The sequence below is a fragment of the Sus scrofa genome, chromosome 6 (genome assembly GCF_000003025.6).
Source record: "Sus scrofa isolate TJ Tabasco breed Duroc chromosome 6, Sscrofa11.1, whole genome shotgun sequence".
Lineage (NCBI taxonomy): Eukaryota > Metazoa > Chordata > Mammalia > Artiodactyla > Suidae > Sus > Sus scrofa.
This window is the reverse complement of record NC_010448.4, coordinates 6356208-6383731: the sequence shown is the minus strand read 5'-3', so window position 1 is coordinate 6383731 and position 27524 is coordinate 6356208. Positions and strand designations below refer to the sequence as shown.

Genomic DNA, 27524 nt, shown 5'->3' with positions numbered 1-27524 from the left:
ATCCCTCGCCATTCCATGCTTGTTTCACTATGCTCCTCTATCTGCTGGATAAACCTATCTTCTTCCACTAATGAAAAAAATGTAAATGGGAGAAATAAAGTGAAAAAATAGAGTTACATTTAAATGGTGGTTAATGGTTCCAAGAATTGATTTGTTTTAGAAAAGGAAACAAGCATTTATCACTTACAGTTCATTTGATACACAGTTTTTCCCCATTACGTATTAAAGAACTCTCCAAGTAACAGAACGAATGTTTATATTTCATTTATTCAGCAATTAAGCATCTTAACATTCTTTTATAAGCCTTTATAGCACTTATTCAGAATTATCAAGCATCCTATTTGGGTCAATGGTTTTTCTTTCTCCTTCTCTTATTAAACTAAGTGTTTAAATAGTGCTGATTAAAACTACATGTCATTTTGAGTATCGCAGTCAAGGGCTCTCTGCTCAGGGCTCAAGCATTTGGAGATTTCTTAGAAGGACGCAAAGGACCCTTGGAGAAAGCAAAGCTTACCTCTGCCACTTTGGTTCTTCACTGTTTTCAGACATTGAAGAATGTGGATATCAACCATGTTAGTCAGATTTCCAGGTTGCAAATCATAGAAATCCATCCCAATATAGAAAAATCAAAGGTAGAAAATGATTGGCTCCTATAACGGGAAGCTCAGAAGCTGGATCTGGCTTCAGGGCCTCAAACATCAGAGCCCTTTCTCCCCATCTCTCAGCACCTCTTCCTACGACTGTTTGACTGATTCTCTTCCTGTGGCAACAAGATGGGTTTCATTGGCAACCAAAGCCAACAACTTCCTCATCCTTGCAGCCTTGAGAAAAACTACTTGTTTCCTGTTACTTCCAGCTAAAGTCTCAGAAAAGACTGATTGGATGGTCATGGGTCATGTGATTATCTCTTAACCAATCACTGTAGCTGGAGATGATATATTCTGATTGACTGAGACAGGATCATCATCCACCTTAAGATGGGACATTGGTTTCCTGTAGCTGCTGTAACAAATTACCACAAACCTGGTGACTTACACTGTACACGGTATTCTCTTACGCTTCTGAAGGTTATAAATCTGAAATTAATTTCACTGGGCTAAAGTCAAGGTGTTGGCAGTTTTGGTTCCTTCTGGAGGCTCTAGAGGAAAATTGGTTTCCTTGCCTTTTGTGGGTTATAGAGCCATATTTTTTTGTATGGCTCATGGCCCCTTCTTCCATCTTCGAAGTCAGTCACATAGTGCTTCATATCTCTTTTTGCTTCCATTGTTTTCACATGGCCTTCTCTCCTACAGTTTAATCTTCCATTACCTCTATCTTATAAAGACCCTTGCAATTACATTTAGGGTGACCCTGGGAATCTAGGGTCCTCTAACTGCCTAAAGATCCTTAATCACATCTGCAGAGTCCCTTTTGTGATGGAAGGTAATAGTCACAGGTTCCAGAGATTAGGGCTCGAATATCTATAGGGACCATTATTTAGCCTACTTCGGTCCCACCCAACCATTGGACAGGGCAAGACTCTTATAAAACACATCAGAGGTGGTTTTCTAAAGAGAAAGGATTCTTGGCACATGATCAGAGAATGACACCAACCAACAAAACCAACATGTGCTCTGTGGAAGACTGCTAGCTGTTATCCAAAATCTCTCTCTCCCTTCTTCCATAATAATGGGGTTTTGTTAGGACATGACCATCCAGAATAACAACATTTGCCAGCCTCCTCTGAAGCTAGATATGCCCACATGGCTTAGTTCTTGCCAACACAGTGTGAGTAGAAGTGATGTGTTGCAATGTCTGCATCACATGCTTAAAAAAGAAACTGCTGGAGTTCCCGTGCTGGCCCAGTGGAAACGAATCCTACTAGTATCCATGAGGATGTGGGTTCCATCTCTGGCCTCGCTCAGTGGGTCAGGGATCCAGCATTGCTGTGAGCTGTGGTGTAAGTCACAGAAGTGGCTCAGATGCTGCACTGCTGTGGCTGTGGCACAGGTCGGCAGCTGTAGCTCTGCTTGGACCCCTAGCCCGGGAACGGCATATGCCACAGGTGTGGCCCTAAAAAAGAAGAAGAAAAAGAAATTGCTTGCCCTCTCTCCTCCCTTAGTGTGGATGGAACCAGCTTAATCTGCCAAGAATATCCTTATTAAGTGACAGCATGTATTGGGCCCTTGCTGGGTAACAAGCATCCTTCCGAGTGTGGGACAAGGCAGGAGAGGTGAGACAATCCTGGGAATGACCACCACAGTGGTTGTGTGTTTCATGCGGCCGGAGTTCTACTGCCTACTCCCTATTGTTGTGCAACAGCCTGGCTGTAAAAACGCTCAACCTCATAATGACGGGTCCTCCAGGAGACATCGGCTCCAGACTGGCTTCTTTTGTTGTTATCGATTTTGTTTTGTTTCTGCAGACCTGCTGATTTTGAATTCCCTTCAGGAAAGGAACAATGGACCCCATCACCATTTCATCCTTGTGTATGACTATTCCTCTCAAGAGGGGGTGATGTTCTTCCGAAGAGGCTTTGCCGGGAATCCTGGTAGTAGATTGTGAGAGAGAACCACTGTGTCCTAGTTTGAGTTTCCCAGAAGCAGAACTCAAGGCAACGACTCAAGCGCAGGTGGTTTATTGGAATGTGACCCATGGAAATGCCAGTAGGTATTTTTGGGGGTGATGAAATGTGGCGATGTTTGCATAACTCTGTGAATACTAAAAGCCATTGACCTCTATACTTTAAATGGTGATTTGCATCTTTGAGAATTATATCTCAGTAAAACTGTCACTTTAAAAAGATGACAATCACAATCATGCCAGTGTCGTAATTTCAATGTGGTTTGAGGGAGAGAGGACGGGGTGGCCTATCACACTGGACATGCCCATGGAAGTGGGTCACGGATGGCAAAAGCAATAGAGGTAATAAAAGTTTAGGAGCCATTGCCTTAGAAAAACAAACATGCTTCTCTTGCTCCCCCATCTCAATATGATGGCTTTTCCCCTGGGACGCTCCTCTCACGTCCCTTTTTCACCGGGCAAAGAGAAAAAAGTACAAACCATGAGGGAAAGTGAGGTTTGAATAATAAGTGGTTTTCAATTAGCTGCACTGAAAATTGAGAGTCGACTTGTATTAATTTTCCTGATCAAATTACTTCATTTTGTCTCTCCTCTGACTGCAAGGGTAATTTTATGCCAGGATTATTTTAGTCATTTTAATTATGCATGCATCAATATTTAGTGGGCGTTTACCTAACCCACTGCAGATCCAAATGTTTTCCTCCCTCAGAGACGACGGCAGGACAATATAATATGAAAAGGTGGTGCACAGTGCAGAGACGAGGTTCCTTTTATTTCTCCATCCTTGTTGGTGGCAAACATTCAGGTGGCATTTCTTGAAAAGCAGTGTCTATACCATTCAGATGCATCTATAAAACCGAAGGTAGTGTTGTGAATACTAGGAGTTCATTGCATGATACTAAACGCAATTCTTGCACAGATGTTTCCTTAGGTCTTTAGTTATGTAAGACAAATTAAAATTTACAATTTGTTTAGATTTGCCTTTTTGCAAAGAATCTTCCCTCTCTTGCCATGCATTTGGATTATTCTGCTAGGGACAGTATCCTAACCTTTTCCTGTAGAATCCCTTTCTTCTTCAACAAACGCTTCTTATTTACGCTCTTCTCTGCCTCTTCCCCCACCCCTTCCTCCTCCTCCATCCCTTCCTCTCCATTTTCTTTCTTGCCTCCTTGGTACTATTTTTTCTTTTCCCTCTCTTCCTTCCTTTCTCCCTCCCATCCTTTCTTTTTCTTCTGCCATAACTGCAGCATATAGAAGTTCCCAGGCCAGGGATTGAACCCGTGCCCTAGCTTCGACTGCTGCAATGCCAACACTGGTTACTTAACCTGCTGAACCACCAGGGAATCCCCATCCTCTGTACTTTCTTCCCAGCTCCTAACTGGGTAAAACCTAAGATTTGAGCCTTCAGGCTTCTTTTCTTTTATGTCTATATTCTTCACCTAAAAGACTTCTTCATTTCTCTTGGTATCAACTCTGAACCCTGAACTGATGATTCCCAAATACAAATGCACTTGGCATTGGGAGGTTTTTATGGAGCTGGTCCATGTATCTTAATGTGATGTCCGGAAGTGGATCCCTTATCTCCAGCAATACCTAGCCTTGGCCGTACCATTCTGAGACCTCCCTTCTTTTCCTTCATTCTCATGTCAGTTTAATTTTGTCTTGCAAGTCCCTCGGATTCATTCTCTTCCCATCCCTTCTGCTTCCATTGTGTTCTCCTGATGGCTTCCTAACGAGAGGAACACCCCAGAATGTCAGCAAGTTACTCTTGGAGGTCTACAAGGTTTGGTCATCTCTTAGACAGTCGATCCTAAGCCAGGCCACAGAGCTGCCTTCCTGCTCCCTCCTTCCACTCCCGGGATCCAAAGACATCTCAATCCTGTATCACATCTCAAGTCCCATGGAACGAGATGAAGTTGAAAGAGAACCTTAGGTAAGAGAGTAGACATGAAATGAGACAATACAGGGGAAGGTGCTGGGGACAAAAGGCACAACCTGGACCCTAGGGAGTTGGGAATGTAGAAGAAGAGAGAGGGAAGACACCAGGGGAAAGGTTTCCTGCCTGTCAGTGGGGCGGCCCTGTGGAGTGACTGTTATTTTTTCATTCAGAAGCATGTTGTTTAACTAGGTGTCCTCAGAATTGGGCACATCAAAGTACTGTTCATCTTGTTGGGGAAAAGTGACTCTGGCTCGGATCGTCGGTGTCGGAAAGTGAGACACATGAACACGGGGAGATCTTGACAAGGCTCTTTACTTCTGCAGAAGGACGCGGGTGCTCAAAAAGCAGGCATGAAAGAGGGAAGACACCCCCCCCCTTTGTCCCTAACACAGGTGGTATATCTGTCCCCTTCCATTGGTCAGGTCAGGGTGCACATTCTACTCTGTTGGCTAATTTGAAACAAATTGTTACTGGGAGAAGAGGGAAAGAGGAGGGGGGAGGAGGGTGTCTCAGAAGAAGCAGGAACAAAGTGGAGTAACCCAGACTTCCTTTGATAGAAAAGACGTATGTTAATTCTCACAATTTCAATACAGATACAATATTGCGAGTGCAACATTTTTGATAAAATACTTTAATCCTACCCCATGTCTTATATATATTTTAAAATAGCTTTGTAACTGAAGATTTACCTCATTCAATTTATGGCAAATATTCATCATACAACTGGAAAAATCGTTGGCCATGGTGAAATCATTTGGGTAGATTCAAGTATTTGAATTCTTTCTGAGTTATACTCCTCAAATTATATTTAATGATCATCTGTTGGAAGAAATGTGACTTCACATTTCAGTTTGAATAAACATCACAGCAAGGTCAAGACAACTGCTTCGTTTTTTTTGGTAGATAGATAGATTGTAGCCTCTATTGTTGTCATGAATTTGTTACTTAGGTTATTTTCATGGGAAAATTTAGAGCACAGTGAGTGGGAAGGAGGTGGGAGCAGGGTGCACTGAGCAGGAAATCTCCAAGGAGGAATTACAGAAGATGAGGGGATGAAGTAAGTGGATAAGTGTGTTCCAGGAAGAAGGAAGAGCCAAAACAAGACTCCAAGGCAGAGCTGTGCCTGTGGGAGCAAGATGTGACAAAGGAGGTCCTTGGGATTAGAATGGAACAAAGAAGAGGCTAGAAGTCAGAGATCAAGAGCTCCTGGAGCCGGTTCTTCCAGGCTTGGAGCCACTTACGGATTTTGGCTTTTACTCTGGGTGAGATGGGGAGACCTTGCCAGGTTTTCAGCAGTTGAGTGATGTGATAAGACTAAGATGATGAAAGGATTTCTCTGGTCCTGAGTTGAGAACAGACTGCAGGGAGACCAGGGTGGGATCAGAGGGACTTATTAGGAGGCTGTTGCTGTCCTCCAGGCAGCAGGTGATGGCAGCTTGGACCAGGTTAGTACCAGTGGAGTCGTCAGGCAAGGGATATGTTCCGAAAGTAGAGCGAGCAAGACTCCTTGATGGATTGGTGGTGGGTTGGTTCAAAGATTTGAGTCAAGGCTTGTATGTTGCACATTCAGATGGACAGTGTTGCCCTCCCTGAGATGGGGACGGCTGACAGTGGAGCAAGTCTGGAACATGTAAATTGGGCCACTGGAGTGAACTGGGAGCTGAGAGCTCTGCACAATAGAGGAAGGAGACGTTTGCATCTGGGGAACAACAGGGGAAGGTGGAAGTGGAGGGGGTTAAGAGAGAGTGAGAGACTCTCAAAGAAGCATCTCTGAGGTCGGTGATGGTGACTGGGAAGACATACAGGCCCTCTGTTAGTAAGTAGAGTTCCCTCCTCTCCCTCCAAAACTCCAAAGCCACTAAAGGTAGCAAGAACACCAATAAAGTTGACTTGACTGCTTTAAGTTTGGTTTTGCAAAGAGAAAAGAGAAGTTGAGTTTCACAATGAGTTCAGAATTGTAGAGAGAAGCAGTGAATTACAAGAAGCAGAAGGAACTATGAGAAGGTAGGTCCCTGGGATCTTGAAGAAATCTTGGTGAGGCTTTTATCTATGCAGGCTGTGGGATTAGGAATTTGAGCCAGTCTTTTTTTCTTTTTTTTTTTTTTTCAGGGCCACACCCATGGCATATGGAAGTTCCCAGGCTAGGGGTCCAATAGGGGCTACAGCAGCTGGCCTATGCCACAGCCACAGCAACGCAGGATCCAAGCTGCGTCTGTGACCTACACCACAACTCATGGTAATGCCCGATTGCTGACCCACTGAGAGAGACCAGGGATCAAACCTGCATCCTCATGGATACTAGCTGGATTCATTTCCGCTGTGCCCTAACGGAGAACTCCACGAGCCAATCTTATCTGGATCCCAAAGCTTACAAAGTTCCAGCTGATAGCTGGTTTATAAGGACATAACATATGATCAGATTATGTATTCTACTTTGTAACCTGCTCTCCTTGCTCAGAAAATATTGCAAACGTTTTCTCAAGTCATTAAATATTCTCCAACAACATGATTTTTAATGGCTATATAGCAGTTCATCAAATAAAAGTACCGTAATTTATATAACAAATCCTTTATGGTAAGCCATTTAGGATGTTTCTGCATTTAACATGCGATAAATAACACTGAAGTGAACAACTTTCTCTATAAATCACTGTGCGCATCTTTGATTATTTTCAAATGCTCTCATTTTAAATAACCGTGAACAATTCTGTGATAGCAATTTCTGCTCATTGTTTTCTTTATGAACTAAAACTTTTCCTCCAGGCAAAAAAGACGGAAAAGAGTTTGCCGAAACATCTGGCTTATGGTGTAATTTACTTTTGGTATTCAGCTGTGCTTCCGAATTTTGCAATGTCTTCTTTCTAATAGACTCATCCTAGGTTTAATCTCCCTTCTGGAGATACAGATGCCAGCATGTTGCCTTCTGCGACAGCCTGGGGCCATGACTGAAAGAGAGAAGTCACACCAAACTGCATTGGTTGCCTGAAGCTCCTATTTCTTTTCTTTCTTTTTTTCTTTTTCTTTTTTTTGTCATTTGTCTTTTTAGGGCCACACCCATGGCATATGGAGGTTCCCAGGCTAGGGGTCCAATAGGAGCTGTAGCTGCCGGCCTACGCCACAGCCACAGCAATGCTGGATTCTTAACCCACGGAGCGAGGCCAGGGATCGAACCTGTGTCCTCATGGATGCTAGTCAGATTCGTTTCTGCTGAGCCACAACGGGAACTCCCTGAAGCTCCCATTTCTTAATCTCTAAGTCCCAAGAAGGAGCGACAGATACCAACAGAATTAGATTGCAGAACTTTTTGTTGAGGCTGAAAAGATTCTTGTGACAATGGCTGCCATCGAGAATTCTGACATGGCAGGCCATTTGCATAAACTGTCTTTGTAACCAATATTAGGTACAAATTATTATCCCACTATTGGTGAGCAGCACATGGCTCAGAGAAGGGAGAGCAGTTCACGTAGTCAAGAAAGTAGCAGAGGTAGATTTCTCCCCAAGGTTTTTCTTACTCGGATCCACCATGCTGTATGCTGGTGGGACTCCCACATTTTTGAATTTTGAACACGGGTGAGATTTCAGATCAAAATCTGGGGAAACACATAGGTTTGCCAACTTTTAATTTTGCCACGTAAGGGCATCAGAACAGAAACCACCACCAAACTGTGATATCACCACCATTTCATACACGAATAGATAGTTTAATGCCCCAAAGAGAGGAAGGCCATAAGCTCCAAAGATAATCCTTGAAGTTAAAGGGATTCCATCTTGTGAAACCTCAGCACGTGGTCCTTGCTGATGATCACCATCTCACCCTGGACCAGTGAAAAGTAGGCATTTTCTCTAGACCGTATTTAATAACTGCTACCGGAAGTTCCATTGTCATCACTGCTTCGATGGCGTGGTTGCTCTGGCTTGGCTGATCAACATGGAAGGGGACTCACAGCCTCCCTGATGCTGCAGGAAGGAGCTGGCAAAACATTCAGCCCAGTGAGAGCAAGGTGTTCATACCATCACCCTCCCCCACTCAGGGGAGAATTCTCACACTCTAGCCCTTTCTGAGAGTGAGGAAAGGAAGTGGAGGCAGGGGATATAGACTCTTCAAGACATTTCAGAGGGAGAAGAAGAGAGAGAGATGGGTAGATCCATGGGCAGAACTATTTGGGGGTTGATCCCTTAATGTATTCATGAGAGCTGGAGACCCCTTGTTGGTCTCCAAGTAGGTAAATCAAGATAGAACTTAGGGATCTTTCAAGCTGATCCTTTACTAATATCATTGTTCTGATACACAATGTGTGGGAGGCAAGAACAATGGTTCCATGAGTTCACTCACTCCTTTACTCACACCTGAGTTCCTCCAGGACAAGGAGGGGTCCGCATTTCTAATTACTGGCATGGAATGTACATTTAATAAATACTTGATGAACCATGAAATAGACAAAAACCAATTATTGCATCAGTCTGTTATTGTTTAATCTTAGTTGCCCATCCCACTCCACCCTCACTGATTCATTATTAGATTTATGGTCGTAAGTGGCTCATAAAGGCAAAGATGGCTTGTGTATGGTCTCCACGGATAAAGAAAAGATAAAGAAAATGAACGTCAGGATGGCCTTCTGACCCACTAGTAAAGTTGAGACTTCAGAAGTCAACCAGTCAAGCATTTTTTTTCCTGTAGCTGCAGTGCGCAGTGGCTTGATGTGGGATCTCAGTTCCTGGATCAGGGATTGAATTCCAGCTGCAGAGGTGAAAGCACAGAATCCTAACCACTAGACCATCAGGGAACTCCCTGAAGTCAACCATTATTGCACGAGCACTTTGGACCTGACATTGCACTAAATGCTTAACCAGCACTGAGTTCACATGATCCCCCTAAGAATCCACTGAGGGAAATATTACTATTACCTCCAATCTACAGACTACAGAGCCCACGGAGATGCTTAGGGGGCTGAAGAGCTGTAATGGAACAGGATGGAACCCCATCAGCCCTCCACATACACAACGCAGGCACACACACGTACACACTGAGACACCTCCCCACATACCATATACACTCTCACATATATACATACCCACACACATGTGCACATACACATAATCACACACACCCACACATATATACACATGCATGCACACACTTATGCCCAGAGACACACAATTGTACAGTCATATATATTCACACCTACACACATATACCCCCACAGACACACAATTGTACATACAGACAGTCAAATATATTCACACCTACACACATATACCCCCACAGACATGCGCTTGTTTGCACACACACAGCAATAGCCCAGGTTATATACCAAATGCTGATGCTCATTGTCTGTATGACCCCAGTCAAGTGTTACCCCTCTCTCTCACTCGGGTTCCTCACTGCAAGTTGAGATTAAATCAGTGATCATCTGGTCATGGGTCCAAGAGCCCTTGGGTCTGAGGCAGTGCCTTGGGGGTGCTTCAGGGGTGATGGGAAACCAGGCCTGGCAACATTTCATACCTCACTTTGGCTTCAACCAAGACAGCTAAACTTCCCTTTGTCTTACCAGTTGCTATTCCACTTAATTATTTCATTAGCACACAAGTGTTGGAAGCAGACTGTAGAGTCCTGAGAAGGGTCAGCCTGAGAAAACGCTCCAGGGCCAGGCAGGGCCAAGGAGTTTCACTGTCCCTGATGGTGAGCCATCAACGCTCTGGTATTCCTTGTGCCGCCCCCTAGTGGCCATCTTCCACCCTGCAGCTTCCAGGGAGATGGAAGGCTATACAAAAGAGCCTTGATGTCCTAGTGGGGCACACTAGTGCATGCAGGCTGTCCCAACTCAGCTTTTCGCTGAGGACAAATGTGGTGCTGGTTCTGAGTGTGAAGAGAAGTCTCTGAGCTCAGAGTTCACGCAGCAGCCTGAAGGAAGGGCTGGGGTCCAAGGGAACTGACTGCTAGTAGGAATCAGATCTCCCTAGACCTGCTGGTGGCAGGAAAAGCTTTATGAGAAATGTAAATCCCCCCACATCCTCAGGGATAATGTAGAGTTCTTTATGATGCATTAGGGCTCTAGCCTTATGAGAGAGGCCAAAGATTTAGGAATATTCAGATTATAAATCTGTGTGGTAAATTCCCTTGTGGTGCAGCAGGTTAGGATCCTAGTGGTGGCGCAGCTGCAACTGTGGCGCGGGTTCGACCCCTGGCCCAGGAACTTCACATGCCCTGGGCATGGCCAAACAAAAAATCTCTGTGTTCAGAAAACCAAAATTACCATCAGGGTGGCAGAGAAATATTTAAATCTATTATTGAGATTATAAACCTCCCTGGCAGGAGAACTACCTTGTCATCTGCTTAAACATACATATTGAACTTAAATGATGTGTGTGTGTGTGTGTGTGTGTGTGTGCGCGCGCTTATACTTGGCTTTTTGCTTTTTGGTGCTTGCTGTTTATTGCCCCTTGCTGTGGTCAGTGCTAAGAGCTGAGAAAGGAACGCATCCCCAAACAAGAGCAGGGATAAAAATATTGGAATTTCACATACTGTGTCCTATCCACAGAATACATAACTTGTTCCCCACATCTCTTGAGCATGAAATTCTGTTGTCTTAAGAGCAGGACTTTTTCCATTCTCAGGCCTCATATTTTGGTTCCAAGTAGCAATCCATTGTGTGCTGCCAGTAGGTGACCAAGTTTTGACTTTTGTGGGGTGATACTGAAAAAGGAGGGCAACAGAGAAAGTTTCTCATAAAGTTAAAATTACTCAGTATGAGACCACACTTTATTCTGAGACTGTCCATCTTTTCAGGGTTAAAATATCTTTTCTTGTATAGACTGTCAGTAGTTGATTTAATTCACTTGGCAAAAAATTGGTGACTCCACGTGTATCTTTTTCCTTTTAAAAACATTTTACTGGTCTACAAGGCATAATTTGGGAACGATTCATCTAAGCAATTTTCTTATTAAGTTGCAGTCCAATTACTTAGTTATAGTCCCAGGAAAATTATCAGCTGGAAGGACAGCAAAGGTTTTCTAGGAAAATTACACAGGAATTGTTTTTGCAGCCTAACAAATAAAAATATAATACAATCTTACTAACCTTAAAGATAGGATACTTTCGTTTTATGAAGCTGAGATCCAGCTTTGGATTTTACCTATGAACAACCTTGATGCAATGGGCATAGTCATGGATTAAATATTTTTTCTTCTAGTTTTATTGCGGTATAATTGACATAGAGCACTATATATGTTTCAGGTGCAGAGCACAATGATGTGACATCATGAAATGAGTGCCATAGTAAATTCAGTGAATGAACATCCATCATCTCGTACAGATCAAAGTCAAAGAAATAGAAACAAATTTTCATTATGAGAACCCTTTGGAATTTCTTAACAATCTTTGTATGTAACATAGAGCTGTTTTAATTTTATTTATCACATTGTGCATTATATCCCTAGTCCTTATTTATTTCACAACTGAAAGTTTTTGTTGTTTGTCTTTTTGCCATTTTCTTGGGCCGCTCCCGAGGCATATGGAGGTTCCCAGGCTAGGGGTCGAATCGGAGCTGTAGCCGCCAGCCTACGCCAGAGCCACAGCAACGCGGGATCCGAGCCGCGTCTGCAACCCACACCACAGCTCAAGGCAACGCCGGATTCCTAACCCGCTGAGCGAGGGCAGGCATCGAACCCGCAACCCCATGGTTCCTAGTCGGATTTGTTAACCACTGAACCACAGTGGAAACGCCCACAACTGAAAGTTTTTAACCTTCTGACCCTTCATCCAATTTGCCCTCCCCCCATCCACCTCTGGTAAACACAAATCTGATCTCTTTTTCTATGAGTTTCTTTGTTTCTTCGTTTTTGAAGTATAATGGACTGTAACACTATGTCAGTTCCTTTTACACAACCTGGTGGTCAGCATGTCTATACATTTCAAAATGATTGCCCCAAGAGGTCCAGTTACAATATGTCACCACACAGAGCTATTACATAATTATTAGCTATATTCCTCACACTGCACATTTCATACCCAATGACTCATTTATTTTGCAACTGAAAGTTTGTACCTCTTTTTTTTTTTTTTTTTGTCTTTTTGCTATTTCTTTGGGCCGCTTCCGCGGCATATGGAGATTCCCAGGCTAGGGGTCGAATCGGAGCTGTAGCCACTGGCCTACACCAGAGCCACAGCAACGCGGGATCCGAGCCGCGTCTGCAACCTACACCACAGCTCACGGCAACGCCGGATCGTTAACCCACTGAGCAAGGGCAGGGACCGAACCCGCAATCTCTTGGTTCCTAGTCGGATTCGTTAACCACTGCGCCACGACGGGAACTCCTGAAAGTTTGTACCTCTTAATCTCTTTCACCTATTTCTTTCCTCCCTGCATTTCCCTCTCCTCTGGCAACCACCTGTTTGTTCTCTCTTTCTATGACCCTGTTTTTGTTTTGTTCCATTTGATCTTTTTTTTTTTTTTACATTCCACATATAAGTGAAATCATACAGTATTTGTCTGTCTCTGTCTGACCTGTTTTACTGAGCACAGTACCCTCTAGGGGCATCCCTCTTGTTGCAAATGGCAAAATATCAGTCTTCAATATTTTTTATGACTGAGTAATATTCCATTCTCTCTCTCTCTCTCTCTATCATGTCTTCTTTATCCATTCATCTGTTGATGGGCATTTGGGTTGATTCCATATTTTGGCTATTATAAATAATGCTGCAGTGAACACTGGTGTGCATGTATATTTACAGTTGTTATATCTTCTTCTTGGATTGATCCCTTAATCATTTTGTGATGTGCTTCTTTGTCTCTTGTTGCAGTCTTTGTTTTAAAGTTATTTTGTCTGATGTAAGTATTGCTACCTCAGTTTTCTCATTTACATTCTCACAGAATATCTTTTTCTGTTCCCTCACTTTCAGTTTGTGTGTGTCTTCAGGTCTGAAGTGGGTCTCTTACAGGCAGCATATATACGGGTCTTATTTTTGTATCCATTCAGCCACTCTATGTTTTTTCACTGGAGCATTTAAAGAAATTATTGATAGGTATGTAGTTATCACCGTTTTGTTAACTGTTTGAGGTGTTTTTTTTTTTGGTAGTTTTTTTTTTTTGTTCCTGTCTTCTTTTGTTATTTTCTTACTTGATGACTATTTTTAGTGTTATTTTTGGAAACTTTTCTTTTTTTTCTGTGTCTTATGTGTTATAGATTTTTGGTTTGTAGTTTACTAGGTATGCATGTACATATATTATTATGTCAGGTCATTTTGAGTTGCTGATCTCTTAGATTCAAATGCATTTTAATAACCCCACATTTTTATCACTCCCCCCATGTCTGTGGCTTCTGATATAATATTTTGTATCTTTTTGTTTCATTCATTGATTAATTACCCTGAGAAATTCTTCTGAGTTTTGAAAGCCCTACACTCCTAGTTTTTGTCTTTTTCAAAAAGGAAAAGAAACTGTCTTCTGAAAACCATGGATCAGAAGAGGGAATTAGATTCTTATCATGGGTCTTATAAAAAGAGCAGTTTGGGTAAAGGAATAAACATGCCTGATCAGTAAATAAATGTCAGATTAGAATTGCTCTGCAGGAGTTCCTGTCATGGCGCAGTGGTTAACGAATCCGACTAGGAACCATGAGGTTGCAGGTTCGATCCCTGCCCTTGCTCAGTGGATTAACGATCCGGCGTTGCCGTGAGCTGTGGTGTAAGTCGCAGATGCGGATCGGATCCTGTGTTGCTATGGTTCTGGCCTGTGTTGCTATGGTTCTGGCATAGGCCGGTGGCTACAGCTCTGATTAGACCCCTAGCCTGGGAACCTCCATATGCCGCGGGAGCGGCCCAAGAAATGGCAAAAAGTCAAGAAAAAAAAAAAAAGAATTGCTCTGCTAATTGGTGGAATGAATAAACATACCGACTTTGGATTTCAGCAAGGGATGTGGCAAGGTCACTTTTGATATCACTGTTGGCAAGATAAAGAATTGTCAGATGATTTTCAATGTCAACTTGAGAAATTGATTTCCAGTGTTACCTCTCTCATAGCTGTATTATCATTAGCTATTTACTGGTCTGTCTCCCTAATTAGAATTTGATCTCTCAGAGGGCATGAACCAAACCATTTTATTCACTGTTCTAGTCTTAGAACAGCATCTGGCACATAGTAGGAACTCTATAAACATGTGATGAATGAATGAATGCCTTATTAAATGTCTTGCTTCAGCACTTAGATGAAGCTATCCAAGACACATGTAGATTTTTCCCATGACATGTAGCCAGGAGGCTAGAACAGGGGACCCAATATTAACTACATAAAGTTTAACAAGACTTCCACTTTTGCATAAATAATAGATCTTACGAAGACAAGGAGAGCTGAGCCTTGCCAGAAGGTATAAAAAGGACTCAGGAACTTTGCTCCTGGTAATGGCAGACCAGGTAATTAGGATCAGCCCTCTTGCTGAGGGCTTATCAAATAGAGCCAGATAAAATAGGAAACATATCTCCTCAAAGGGATCAAAAGGCGGAAAGGAAACAACAGCCCAGTAGAAATTCTACAGCCAGTTTAAAAAAAAAAATCCTTCAAAAATGGTGAAATGAAGACATTTTCAGAAGGACAAATGCAGAGATTTCCTCACCAGCACCCATGCTAAAGGAAATACCAAAGAAAAATTACATCAGGAGTAAATGCAGAGCTATGGAAAGGAATGAGAAGCCACAAAAGGGTCATGACTTTATGGGCAAATTGACTGAACACTGACTGTATAAAACAAATACAGTAATGTTACCTGGGATGTGACATAGCTGGATAACAAAACATTTATGACAATACTAGCATTTAAGTCAGGAAGGATGGAACGGTGTCAGACTGTTCAAAGGTCCTGCATTAGGCAGGAAAGGAGCCAAAGTACGAAGCCATGGTGGACTTTGATAAACCTCATAAGTAATTATAAAAAGAATTAAAAAGACTGTCAATGTGAGGAGGGAGAAGAATGGAAGAGACACTAACAGAAAGTAATCCATTTGAAAGAAGTCAAAAAGTAGAAGAAAAATAGTATAGACTAGATGGGATTAAAATAGTCAACAGTAAAAAGATGGCTTAAATGAAATATATCAACACTCGTGTTTAATGTAAATGAACTAAATTATTTGATTAAGAGACAACAGTTATTACACTGGCTTAATTTTTAAAAGTACCCTAATAAGTAGTAGTTTGAAGAGACATATCTGAAATATAAGAAGGCAGCAAAAGGGAAACTACAGGGATGGAAACTATTGAATGAACACGCGTGGAAGAATGGAACCAACAGTAGTAGACACATTCTTTTTAAGCACATGTGAATATTTACAGAAATTGACTTATGATGAGGGCCATAGAGCAAGACTCAGGATACTTCAGAGGACGGCAGTCATATGCAATAACATAATACGGTTTGGGATTGGAGTAAAATTAACCTAGAAATGCAATAAAAAGATCACTACAATTACCCGTGTGTTTGGAAGTTACAGAATACACCTCTAAATAACTCATGGAACAAATAACAAATACCAATGGAAATCGTAAAGTATTTTTCAGTGAACAGTAATGAAAAGAGCACATATTGAGCATGGGAGATGCAGCTTAGATATACTTAGAAAATACTGTATAGCCTTAAAGTGTGTATAGTTTAGAAAGAAAAAGGTTTAAAAACTGTCCATCTAAAGAAGTCAGAAAAATAGAGAAGCAACTCAGTGGAGGCATCTCACAAAGAGCATATCACATGGCTAATAAACATAGGAAAAGGTGCTCGGAGTTATTAGTCATCAGAGAAATGTAAGTGAAAACTCATTTAGATCCTATTACAAACCTGTCAGAACAGCTAAAACTAGGAAGACTGATCAAGACTGATCATGACAAACTTGGAGAAGGAGGTAAAACAGTTGGAATTCTCATAATCTGCTGTGAATTGGTGCAGCCATTTTGAAGGTAATCAGCGCAAAATTTGAATGTATGCACAGCCTATGGATCTCACAATTCCACTCCACTGGATATATTCAAGAGCAATGGATATGCATGTGCCTCAAGAGACATTGCTAGCAGCATTATTCATGATAGCCAGTAATGTGAAAAACTCAGTTTCCCTTTGACAGAAAGGACAAGTTAATAGCAGTATATTTATGCAGTCCAATGCTCTACAGCAAAGGTTGGCAACATGTTTATGTAAAGAACAAGATAGTGTTGGAGTTTCTGTTGTAGGGCGGTGGAAATGAATCCAACTAGGAACCATGAGGTTGCAGGTTCAATCCCTGGCCTTACTCAGTGGGTTAAGGATCCAGCATTGCCGTGAGCTGTGGCGTAGGTCACAGGTGCAGCCCGGATCCTGTGTTGCTGTGGCTGTGGTGTAGGTCAGCAGCTGTAGCTCCAATTGGACCCCTAGCCTGGGAACCTCCATATACTGCAGGTGTGGCCCTAAAAAGCAAAAAAAAAAAAAAAAAAGCAAGATAGTGTTTTCGGCTTTGCAGGTCTCGTGATCTCTTTCTCAGCTACTAAACTTTGCCATTGTAGCAGAAAAGCAACCACAGAAATAAGTAAATAAATGAGCTTGGCTGTATTCCAAAAAACTTCATTTACAAAAACATGTAATAGGCCAGATTTATTCTTTAGGCTACAGCTTGTCGACCCCTGGTTTCTGCAATGAAAATGAATCACTCACACAGTAAGAATGAATCCACACAGTGCTGAGTGATGAAGCTGAATATTAATTACTGTACCACTACATTTACATACCATTTTAAAAAACAGGCACAACTAAATGATAGTGTTAAAACTGAGGAGAGTGCTTACTTTTAAGAAAGACAGAACAGTGACTGAGAGGGGCCATGAGAAAGGTTTTTGGGGGTTTCTAAAAATGTTCTTCTTGACCAAGGAGGTGTTACAGTTTATTTCTCATTTGTTGGGAGATACATATTTTATAATATATAAAATTATAAATTACCTTATCATGTTATATAATACATAAAATTTTATATTATATAATACTTGCTACATAATATACCACTATAAATGCTTATATATACACTATATGTGTATGTGTATACATAAATAAAATTTTGTACTCTTCATAATTTTCTCTAAATCTACTCTAAGATAAAAAGCTTATTTAAATAGATATATTTATGGAGTTCCTATCATTGGCACAGTGAAAAGGAATCCTACTAGGAACCATGAGGTTGTGGGTTCGATCCCTGGACTCACTCAGTGGGTTAAGGATCCAGCGTTGCTGTGAGCTATGGTGTAGGTCGCAGACACAGCTCAGATCTGGAGTTGCTGTGGCTGTGGTAGCTATAGCTCCAATTGGACCCCTAGCCTGGGAACCTCCATGTGCCGTGGGTGCAGCCCTAAAAGCAAAAAAAAAAAAAAAAAAAAAAAGATATATTTATAACTATAGGCACATCAATTATTATAAAAATATATTTATTATAATATATATCATCTTTTGATATAATCTATTAATAGTTACATTTATACTTACTGTATATTTTGATAAACTTTTAGATTAACAGAAAAACTATGACCATAGTATAGAGTTCTTTATATGTGTGCCCACTTTTCCCCACTATCATCATCTTCTATTACTGTGGAGTGTTTGTCACAACTAATGAGCCAATACTGGTACATTATTATTACTGGAGTCCATACCTTTTACCTGATATTCTCGTTCTGTTTCTGTCCCAGGGTCCTATCCAATATCCCACATCACATTTACTTGTCATGTCTCATTAGGCTCCTCTTGGCTGTGACCACTTCTTAGAAGTTGCTTCTTTTCTTTTTTTTTTTTTTTAATAATTTTTTTATTTTCCCACTGTACAGCAAGGGGGTCAGGTTATCCTTACATGTATACATTACAATTACATTTTTCCCCCACCCTTTGTTCTGTTGCAACATGAGTATCTAGACAAAGTTCTCAATGCTATTCAGCAGGATCTCCTTGTAAATCTATTCTAAGTTGTGAGAAGTTGCTTATTTTCTGATGATCTTGACAGTTCTGAAGAGTGCTGGTTGGGTGTTTTGTAGAATGTTCTGCATTGATAACAGAGCCATTTTCATCACATGACTTATCACTGGTGATGCTGACCGTGATCACCTGGCTGAGATGGAGTCCGTCAGTTTTCTCTAGGTCAAGTTACTTTCTTTCTCTGTTTCCATTCTCTGCTCTTTGGAAGGAAGTCACTATGTGTAGCCCATATTCCTTAAGTGTGAGTTAGGTTTCACCTCCTTGAATGAGTATAGCTACATAAATTGTTTGGAAATTTTCTGCATGGGAGATTTGTCTTTCCTTATTTATTTATTCAACCATTTATCTATATCATATGGACTCCTGGCTATTTACTTACATTTATATTTTAAACAGTTTCTCCACATGTATTATATTTTACAACAAAAAAATTTAATGATAAGAAAACTCCCACAAAAAGTGAAATTTTACTTGATAGCAAACAGAATGGGAGTATATCATAGGACACTACTGTCAAAAGAGCAAATGGGTCTTTGGACATATAAATAAAGATATAACTTCAGGGATAGGGGAGGTGATAATCTTGCTCTATTCTGTGCTATTTGCATTGTACTGAAAATTTGGTGACCTCTTCTGGGCCTAACCTTTTGAAGGAGAAGTAAGTAAGTACTTGGATTCCATTCTAAGAAAGGCCAGGCTGCTAAGGATCCTTGAAACCCTATTCAATAAATTGAGACCTGATCCGTTTGGAATGAATGATTTAGACATTTTCACCCCACAATATCTCAGTGACAAAAAAGACTTGATGCAACCCCAACATCTGGTTGTCTTCTCTTGGTCCTTTTCCCCTCCCAATCTCTGAAATAGAGACTAGGTATATAACTGCACAATTACATCTCTTTGCCTAAAACATTAAGTATCATCCAAAGGCTTGAAAATCATAAAAAAACTTGTGCTATTGTAAAGACCACCATGATGTCCGTGAGATGATCTGTTACGACTTGCACCACCCTGACCAAATCTTGAAGTTTGGGTCATGCTGACATCAATACACAGTCATTCTCTTCTTAATGAATCATGTTGTCACCATAACACTGTATTCTTCAGTTATTGCAACAACATGACTTTTTAAATACTTGGGCTCTTTAAAATGTGGTTGCTTCAGGCACTTAGCACCATATACTCCATATTCTACCACATATAAGGGGCAAGCAAGGGAACTGAGGACCATCCATCTGGAGGAGAGGAGACGTGCTAGCAGTCTTCGAATATCTGAACAAAATAGGGGGTAAATTGGTCTGTGTGACTTCGCATGGGAAAGGAAGGGCAAATGACATGACCAAGCTTAGTCTAGAGGAGATCTTTCTAATAATTCCAGCTGCCCTGAACTGGAAAGTCAGCTTCGGAGACCTTGCCAGGCCTGTTGTAAGAGATGTACGGGCAATAGATGAGATGACCACTTGGTGGGGATGTTACAGAGAGAATCCTTCTTTTAGATGGGAAGTCACTTCTAAAAATTCCCTGTAAACCCAAGAGCCATGGGTTCTAAGAAAGTATACATTCCAGGCATCTCAATATCTTTTCCCTCCTGGGCTGAGAAATCCTCTTTAGGGTAAGATACCTTATCTTGAGAAGGCACCTTCAAAATTGCACCTCCACTGGCAGAAGGAAGCAACAAGTTGACTCACTGGCATCATTAGCAAGAATGAATCAATCTAATTGGCTCCTTCTCCTTAAGAAGCTAAGTGAGAGCTTGCCAGAAATGGGACATGGGCCAAGCAATGATGGTCTCAAGGATAGCTCTAGGACAGAATGATGGGGACTAAAAGGAGACCCAGTTCAGCTCGGACAGGTGGAGGAGGTCTTCATTCAGAGGCAGAGTAGCCCTTAGAGGGACTGGGACCCTGAAGTCCTCAATCTGAATGAGGATATTCAGATAGGATGGGATTGGGCAAGTTCTCACCTGGACCTTCTGAAACTCCTTGTCTCTGTTGCCAGTTGGTTTCCCCCATAATCCACCTTCCTTCAGAGGAGGAGGCTGAGTCTCAGGAAGGGCAAGTTACTTGCTCAATGCCTCCCAGCAACTCTCCCAGTTGGCAGAGTCAGGACTCAAACTCAGATCTATGAGGTCTTAAAGCTCATGGTTTTCCCTCCTATACTGTTGGTGGGACTGTAAGTTGGTGCAGCGACTCAGGAAAACACTATGGAGATTCCTCAAAGAACTAAAAATGGAGTTGGAGTTGCCATATGCATCAGCTGTCCCATTCCTGGGCCTGTATCTGGACAAAAATAATTCAAAAAGGTATGTGCACCCCTATGTTCATCACAGCCTTACCTAGACTCCCATGTCACATCAGCTTCTGCCCTCTCTCTGGGAGCCCCAGGGCTGAGCAGTTGGGAAGCTACATGAATTGCCAACAGGAGAAAGTTTGCTCCGTCTCTGGCAGGCATGCCCCATCAGGACACCTACATGGGTGTCTGGCTCCATCCCCTGCGTGGGAGCTGCTGACAAAGTGCCGAGGGCGCCCGGGCACAGAGAGCCATACCTGTCCAGCATCCTCACCTAGAAGCCATCTGACACCAGAGCTAGCCCAGCTGAATCCTCCTGGCTGAGAAGGCCACGAGGACCCTGAAGGACCACCACCTGAGACAGGTGTGCCTGAGGTGAACCACTGCCCTGGGCCAGCTCACCTGTGAAGGGCTCATCTCTAGGAAGATAGAGCGTGGCCCTCAGTGTGCTTCGGGACTGCAAGGGGTGATGACAAAGCTATCGAGGAGGTCTCAGTGGGGCAGTGGCACCTCCTGTCTGCCCTCCCAGCCACATGGACTCCTCAGGTGGGGAGATGCTGCTGGCTCTGGGCCAGGGAGCTTAGGGCTAACGGTCAGAAATTCTGTTCTCCTATAGCCCTCCCTCCACACACCCCTTTCCAGGTGAGCTGGCCCAGGGCATGGTTCACCTCAGGCACACCCGAGGCCAGAAACCAGTTTTCCTGACTCCCTGTTCTGAAGCGCCACCTTCTTATGTGATAAGCGCTGCCACCTCCTGTCATCCATAATCAGAGTCCTCTCCCCTCCACCTCCCACCCCTCAGCATGTGCAGCCATAGTTTGGGACAAGTCTGTATGCCACCGGGAGCCTGGTTTTCTTCGTCTCATTCTTCCTTTCTTGGTTGAAAGACACACACGGCCAGCGTTTACGAGGCTCCTTCTGGCGTGTGGGGCAGGATGTGCTTGGGACCTTGCCTTGGCAATTTTATTACTTTAAAGCTGGGGAGATGGGATCTTAGGGAGATGAAGGACCCGCCCAAGACAACCTAGTTAGTGAGTGGCAGGAGCCAAGACTGGATTAGAATAGGGGCAGCTGCCCTCAGAGGGAGAACTCCTCTGGCCTCTCCAGATAGGCCAGCACGAGCCTTCCTCGGAATTCTGCATCCCTCCCTCCCAGCCGGGTGCCCGACAGCGCCCTCTTGGGGCTGTCGCCCTTGTCACTGCTGGTCAGTAAGATGAGGCTTCCGGGTGCTGACTTTTGAGCCCATTAGGTCATGAGGGTGGGTCAGGACCCACCACTCTCATGTAAGTAAGTTATCCTCTTCTAGCCTGTTTTCCTTTCTGTAAAATGTGCATAATAACATCCTTTGAAATATGTCATGGTTCAAATGAGGCTTTGGAAGTAAGGAAGAGTGAGTGCATAATGTACTAAGTTTTGGGGAGGCGGGGGGGCTGCTCTCGGGGCATATGTAAGTTCCCAGCCTGGGGATTGAACCAGAGCCACCTCAGAGACATCACCAGATCCTTAACCCCATGTACCACAGCAGGAACGCCTGTACTAATTGTCTTTTATTTTTTTGCCTAAGGCAGGCCGTCGTTTGGAAACAAGGCTGCTTGTCTCTACTTCTGTGTGATCTTGGGCAAGTCTCTTAACGTCTCTGTGCCTCAGTTTCCTCACCTGTAAAACTGCTACAATAATAGGACCTACCTGATAGGGACACAGAGTTCAAAGAGACTGCGCATGAAGACTGTTGAGAGCCAGTGTCTGGAGCAGAGCCTGGCAGAGAATACAGTCTCGGCTGGACATGGTTGCTGGCATGAAAAAGTACCAAGAGATAGTGACCATTATTCATATTCTCATCATTACGTTATTTCTCCCGGGCACATCCTTCCTTTGGTAGGACCGGAGCGCTTCCCATCTGCCAAGCATCTCTTCCCTCACTTCTGTACTCTCTCTGCATCTAACCCTTCAGGCTGATTCTGGTGGGAGGCGGCAAAAGTCCGGTCGTCAAGGACAAAATCCGTGACGCCTTCTCCTTCCAGAGCTGACCTTCCAAACTGGATGCCTGAATTTACACACGGACACACACACCCATGCACACGCACCCGCCCGTGAGTCAGGAAAAGGGCTCAACAGGCAGGCAAACACAGCCTCCCGGAGAAGAGATTTCCTGTGTGTGAGAGGTTTTGTTATTCACTGTTCACATAGATTGAATTCTGTCAATTATTACCCAACCTGTTATCTCTCCAGAGGTCATTAAAAAAATAATGCGTGTTTGTTATGGGTTCGTATGTGTCATGTGTGCAGTGGGTGTAGAGGGGGAGCAACCAAATAGGAAGTGCTCTGGTATTTACATTAAACTGCAGACTGGTTTAAATTACCCACCAGGAAATATGTGGCTGTAGGAGTATGCTTAATTCATGCTCATTGAAAGTGAGCCAGGGCTGTTTTCTCCCCCTCCCTCCTTGCCTCCCGGTTCATATAACCCCCGCTGCCTCCAGCCTGCCTTTGCCCACTTGACTTGCTGGCCCTGAGCACGGAGAGGTGCAGGGAGAATCTGAGAATGGGCACGTTCTTCTCTGAGACAGGGTGGCTCTGCCTGACTGTCACGGCAGTGCTGGGAGCAGTAATTCTTTGCAAACTCAAGAAGAACCACAGGCAGGAGGGCAGAAAGATGGTCTGCCTGGCTGGCCTCTGGGGAGGGGCTTGCCTGCTCAGCCTCTCTCTCTTCTGGGGCTTGATCCTCTTCTCCCTGTCATGTTTTCTCATGTATGCTTACTTTTCTGGCCAAGAGTTTTTACCTGTGGATCAAAAGGCGGTGCTGATCACAGGTAAGCGGGCGGCATTGCGGTTCTCACTCAGGGCAGGACTCAGCAGGGCTTGAGCCTTAGTGGGATTTTTTTCAAATTCCGTTGAAAAAAGAAACTGCTTGGCATGCAGCCCCTCCCCAGTGCCTTTCACTACCCTGTTTTGGTTTGCTTTCTTTAGGATGTGCGCTTGGAGGGGCTGGTGGTGGGAGGGACAGGGGAAGGGGACTCAAACCTAAGCCTCAGATGTTGTTAATTTCCCCGGATATATACAAATATGCCTGCGCGGTTTGTTTGCAACTAAGAAAGTTCCATACGGTTTTGTTGTTGTTGTTGTTTTGGTTTTGTTTTAAAGATTAAACCAAATTTCATCCTGAGATTAATACCAGGCTATGTTCTAGACTTGGGCTCTTATTCCTTAAATGTGCAAAAAAAACAGCTGATGAGGCCAAGTCCTCTTTTTTTTTTTTTTTTTTTTTTTTTTGTCTTTTTGCTATTTCTTGGGCCGCTCCCGCGGCATATGGAGATTCCCAGGCTAGGGGTCGAATCGGAGCTGTAGCCACCGGCCTACGCCAGAGCCAGAGCCACAGCAACTAGGGATCCGAGCCGCGTCTGCAACCTACACCACAGGTCACGGCAATGCCGGGTCCTTAACCCACTGAGCAAGGGCAGGGACCGAACCGGCAACCTCATGGTTCCCAGTCAGATTCGTTAACCACTGCGCCACGATGGGAACTCTGAGGCCAAGAGTCCTCCTTATAATTGCTTCATTTTTTTAAATATCAAAGAAACTCACCTGGGCTGGAGATTTTGTGATTTCCCCAACTGCTGTCAGGACTCTTGTGTCTCCTCTGAACCTTTGTTTTCAGATCTGTCACCGGACCGCTAATGTTTCCTAATTGGATCAAGCTGGTAGTGTGTACAGAAGGCGGCTGCTTGTGGGCTGAGCTGCCAGCTTTTTCCTTCCTTTGTGTTTCTTTTTCCGCTGCAAGTGTGAAGCGAAATTATATTCCCGTGTGTTGTAAAACTGGTTTGTTTGGTTGTGAAGTTTGAGCTTGGATAGGGCTTTAATTAGGACTACCCTGTGTTAGCCTAACCCAGAACGTCCTGCCAGGGTTAGTACATCAAATGCAGAATCGTTTGCGGGGAGGTTATCACCCACCCCAACCCGCAGGCCTTGACCTTCAGGAGAGAAGGCAAACAGCGAGTGTGGATGGAAATAAATCAGGGGGTTTCCCAATTCCCTGAGAAATGGATTGGAAAGTGACTCGTCTCTCTTGCCTTTTACTTTAACTCAATAGTGAAATTCTCTCTTAAAACGAGATGCAAGTTGGCGCTTGCTGCTGTTCTGAAGTGCTGCGGAAAACAAATTTCTTCAATGAAAAAAAAAAAGAAAAGGACCCAAACAGTTCAAAGATAGAAAATTCAGTGGATCCATGGGATGTTTGTTTACGTGAATGTCTGATATCACCTGGAATTAGGCATCCAGAAGACTGTCTGGGTTTTCCAATGTTTCACTTGAATTCTCTGGGGCTGGGTGGGTGAAAAGCTATACCAACAACATGCAGTTTTCTGTTCCGAGGGTAGTAGCAAGCACCCATGTCTCCAGAGTAATTCCAGGTCAAATTGATGTTTTGTACTTTTTCACTTGCACGAAAGAAGACAGAACAATTAAGCATGGTAAAAAAAAAAATGGAGTTCCCGTCGTGGCGCAGTGAAAACAAATCCGACTAAGAACCATGAGGTTGCGGGTTCAATCCCTGGCTTTGCTCAGTGGGTTAAGGATCCGGCGTTGCTCTGAGCTGTGGTGTAGTTTGCAGACGTGGCTCGGATCTGGCGTTGCTGTGGCTGTGGTGTAGGCCAGCAGCAGTAGCTCTGATTAGACCCCCAGCCTGGGAACCTCCAATATGCCGGAGGCACGGTACTAAAAGGACAAAAGACAAAAAAAAAAAAACACACACACACACACACAAAATTAATTATGATGCTGTGGTTGGCACTAATGGCATGATCTCCTGGTGGTCCAAATATTGCTAGGAAACCAATTTCAGGGGGCAGCACTTCTAAGGCTAAGAGTTAAGAATACAAAAGCTTAGGATAAACTCTGGCAGATTTCAAGGTAACTGAGAAAATGGGAATTGTCTCTTGCTTGTTTGTCTTGTTACTGTTCTTTACCCTCTGCTTAGGAAGCTGTAGGAGTGCAGAAACGTACCAAATACATACCCAGCTCAGTCCACATCAGTCGTTGAAATGTCCTGAGTTGTGTTCAGTGGCATGGAAGAATGACTGATTCAATTAGGTAAATCGAGCCCAATGACTAATCCCTCGATGAAATGCTTAGCAATTCGAAAGCTTAGAATTAAGAAAGGAACTACATACATTAAGGGTGACTGAAATATGCTTTGCAGGCTCTTTGTCATTTTCATGAGGAATGCTGTAGATTCAATATAAATCTAGAGAACTTTTCAAGACTTTCGTACTCCATGGGGACATGTTCAAAGAATGCACACAGTTAGACCAAAACTCTTTAAAAAATAAATTATCAGGACTTGAGGTAATCTTTGTTTCAGGTGGCTTGTGTTACGCATTGGGACACATTTTAGTGTGTGCACGGAGAGACTCAGAGAAATGTGGCAGTGTGCATCAAAACTGTAAATATTATTCCTTTATCCTGTAATTCAGGATTTGGACATTTCTCTTAAAGAAATAATCCGAAATGTGAAAAAAAAAAAAAAAAGGACAGATGCAAAACAAAAGGGCACATTCACAAATTTGCTCAGCACAGCTGTATTCAAAGTTGTGAAATATCAAAAGCAATCAAAATGGTGATAGCATTGTCGAGTTAGAAAGAAAAAAATGTCATTAACAATGGAAGAAAAAAAAAGCCTGAAATGCTGACAAATCATGGCATTTCCTTGGACGTAACACTGGACAAGCATTTAAAAAATGACAACCATGGGATGGTGTTGCAACATGGAAACTGAACTAAGGGAAATATTCAGAGGATCCAGGTGTTTGGAAAAGACTACATCCATGCCGCATGAATAGGAAAAGCTCCAGAAGGACACAGTCAGTGAATGGGTGGCTTGGAGTACTTGCATCTGCTTTTCTCTTAGACTTTCTCTAATATATTACTTACATAAAAAAAATTTTACCAAAGAGATCACATTAAAAAGATAAAGTCCAGTTTAGTGCCTACCTAACTGTGGACCCAGATTCAGGACAATTACAAGAACAAATTCAAAAACTTTTTTTCCTTGGAGTCCCATATTTAATTTTGCTAAGATAAAGGTCTTTTGTCTCTGAGACATATAATTATAGGAAGAAGAAAAAATAAGCAAGCATAGGGCATTTGAACACGTTTGTCTTCAAGGTCCCTGAAGTTAGGGCAGCCATTCAATATTTTAAATGACTCCAAAATTACTGACAAGCAGACCTGCATGGTTGCAATAGCATCTCAAGCACAGCGTAGTGAAAAGCAATGTTGAAGTCTGACAGGCGTGGGTTTGAATCTTGCATTACCTTGCCTTAGGGTGGATTCTCCAGGGACAGGGCTTGGGTTGAAGATGTGTGTGAAAACGGTTTATTAGGAAGGTTTCCAAGGAACATAGGTCCTGAGGTAGGGAAGGTGGACAGGGAAGTGGAGGAGGCCAAGCCTGAGTTCAGCATCAAGGGACATCTGCTGAGGGCCATGTTGACTTAAGTGCCTGGAGCAGATCTGGGGGCATTTGAGGTCACAGGTGAGAGCTGTCCCCAGGTGGGCCAGGGAGCTGTACTCTTACCCTCACACCTGTCAATCATTAGTTTAGGGCTGACACCCGGACTCTTTGGTGGGGAGGAGGGGAGGTTGAAGCTCCAGGCACTTCTGGCTCTCTGTGGCTATTGTCAAAAAGAACTCCCACATCTTGGGCAGCCAGTGGACAAAGTCACAGGTTCTGGTTGCTGGGAGGGAAGTGCTCTATGAATCAGAGCATCAAAAAATG

The 27524-nt window shown here is 43.1% G+C and overlaps 1 protein-coding gene and 1 long non-coding RNA gene across 2 annotated transcripts in view; one reads left to right on the top strand and one right to left on the bottom strand.

The window, feature by feature from the left end:
* On the bottom strand, positions 2029-24506 carry LOC110260906. Its single transcript, XR_002344481.1, has 3 exons — positions 24338-24506; positions 22442-22545; positions 2029-3410 (listed from the first exon to the last, which is right to left on the bottom strand). It is a non-coding gene; the product is annotated as an uncharacterized LOC110260906 (long non-coding RNA).
* HSD17B2 (hydroxysteroid 17-beta dehydrogenase 2) overlaps positions 23298-27524 on the top strand; it is a 64006-nt gene continuing 59779 nt past the window's right edge. The window contains 1 exon segment of the mRNA NM_001167649.1: positions 23298-23565. Coding sequence (NP_001161121.1) covers positions 23298-23565 — 268 coding nt within the window.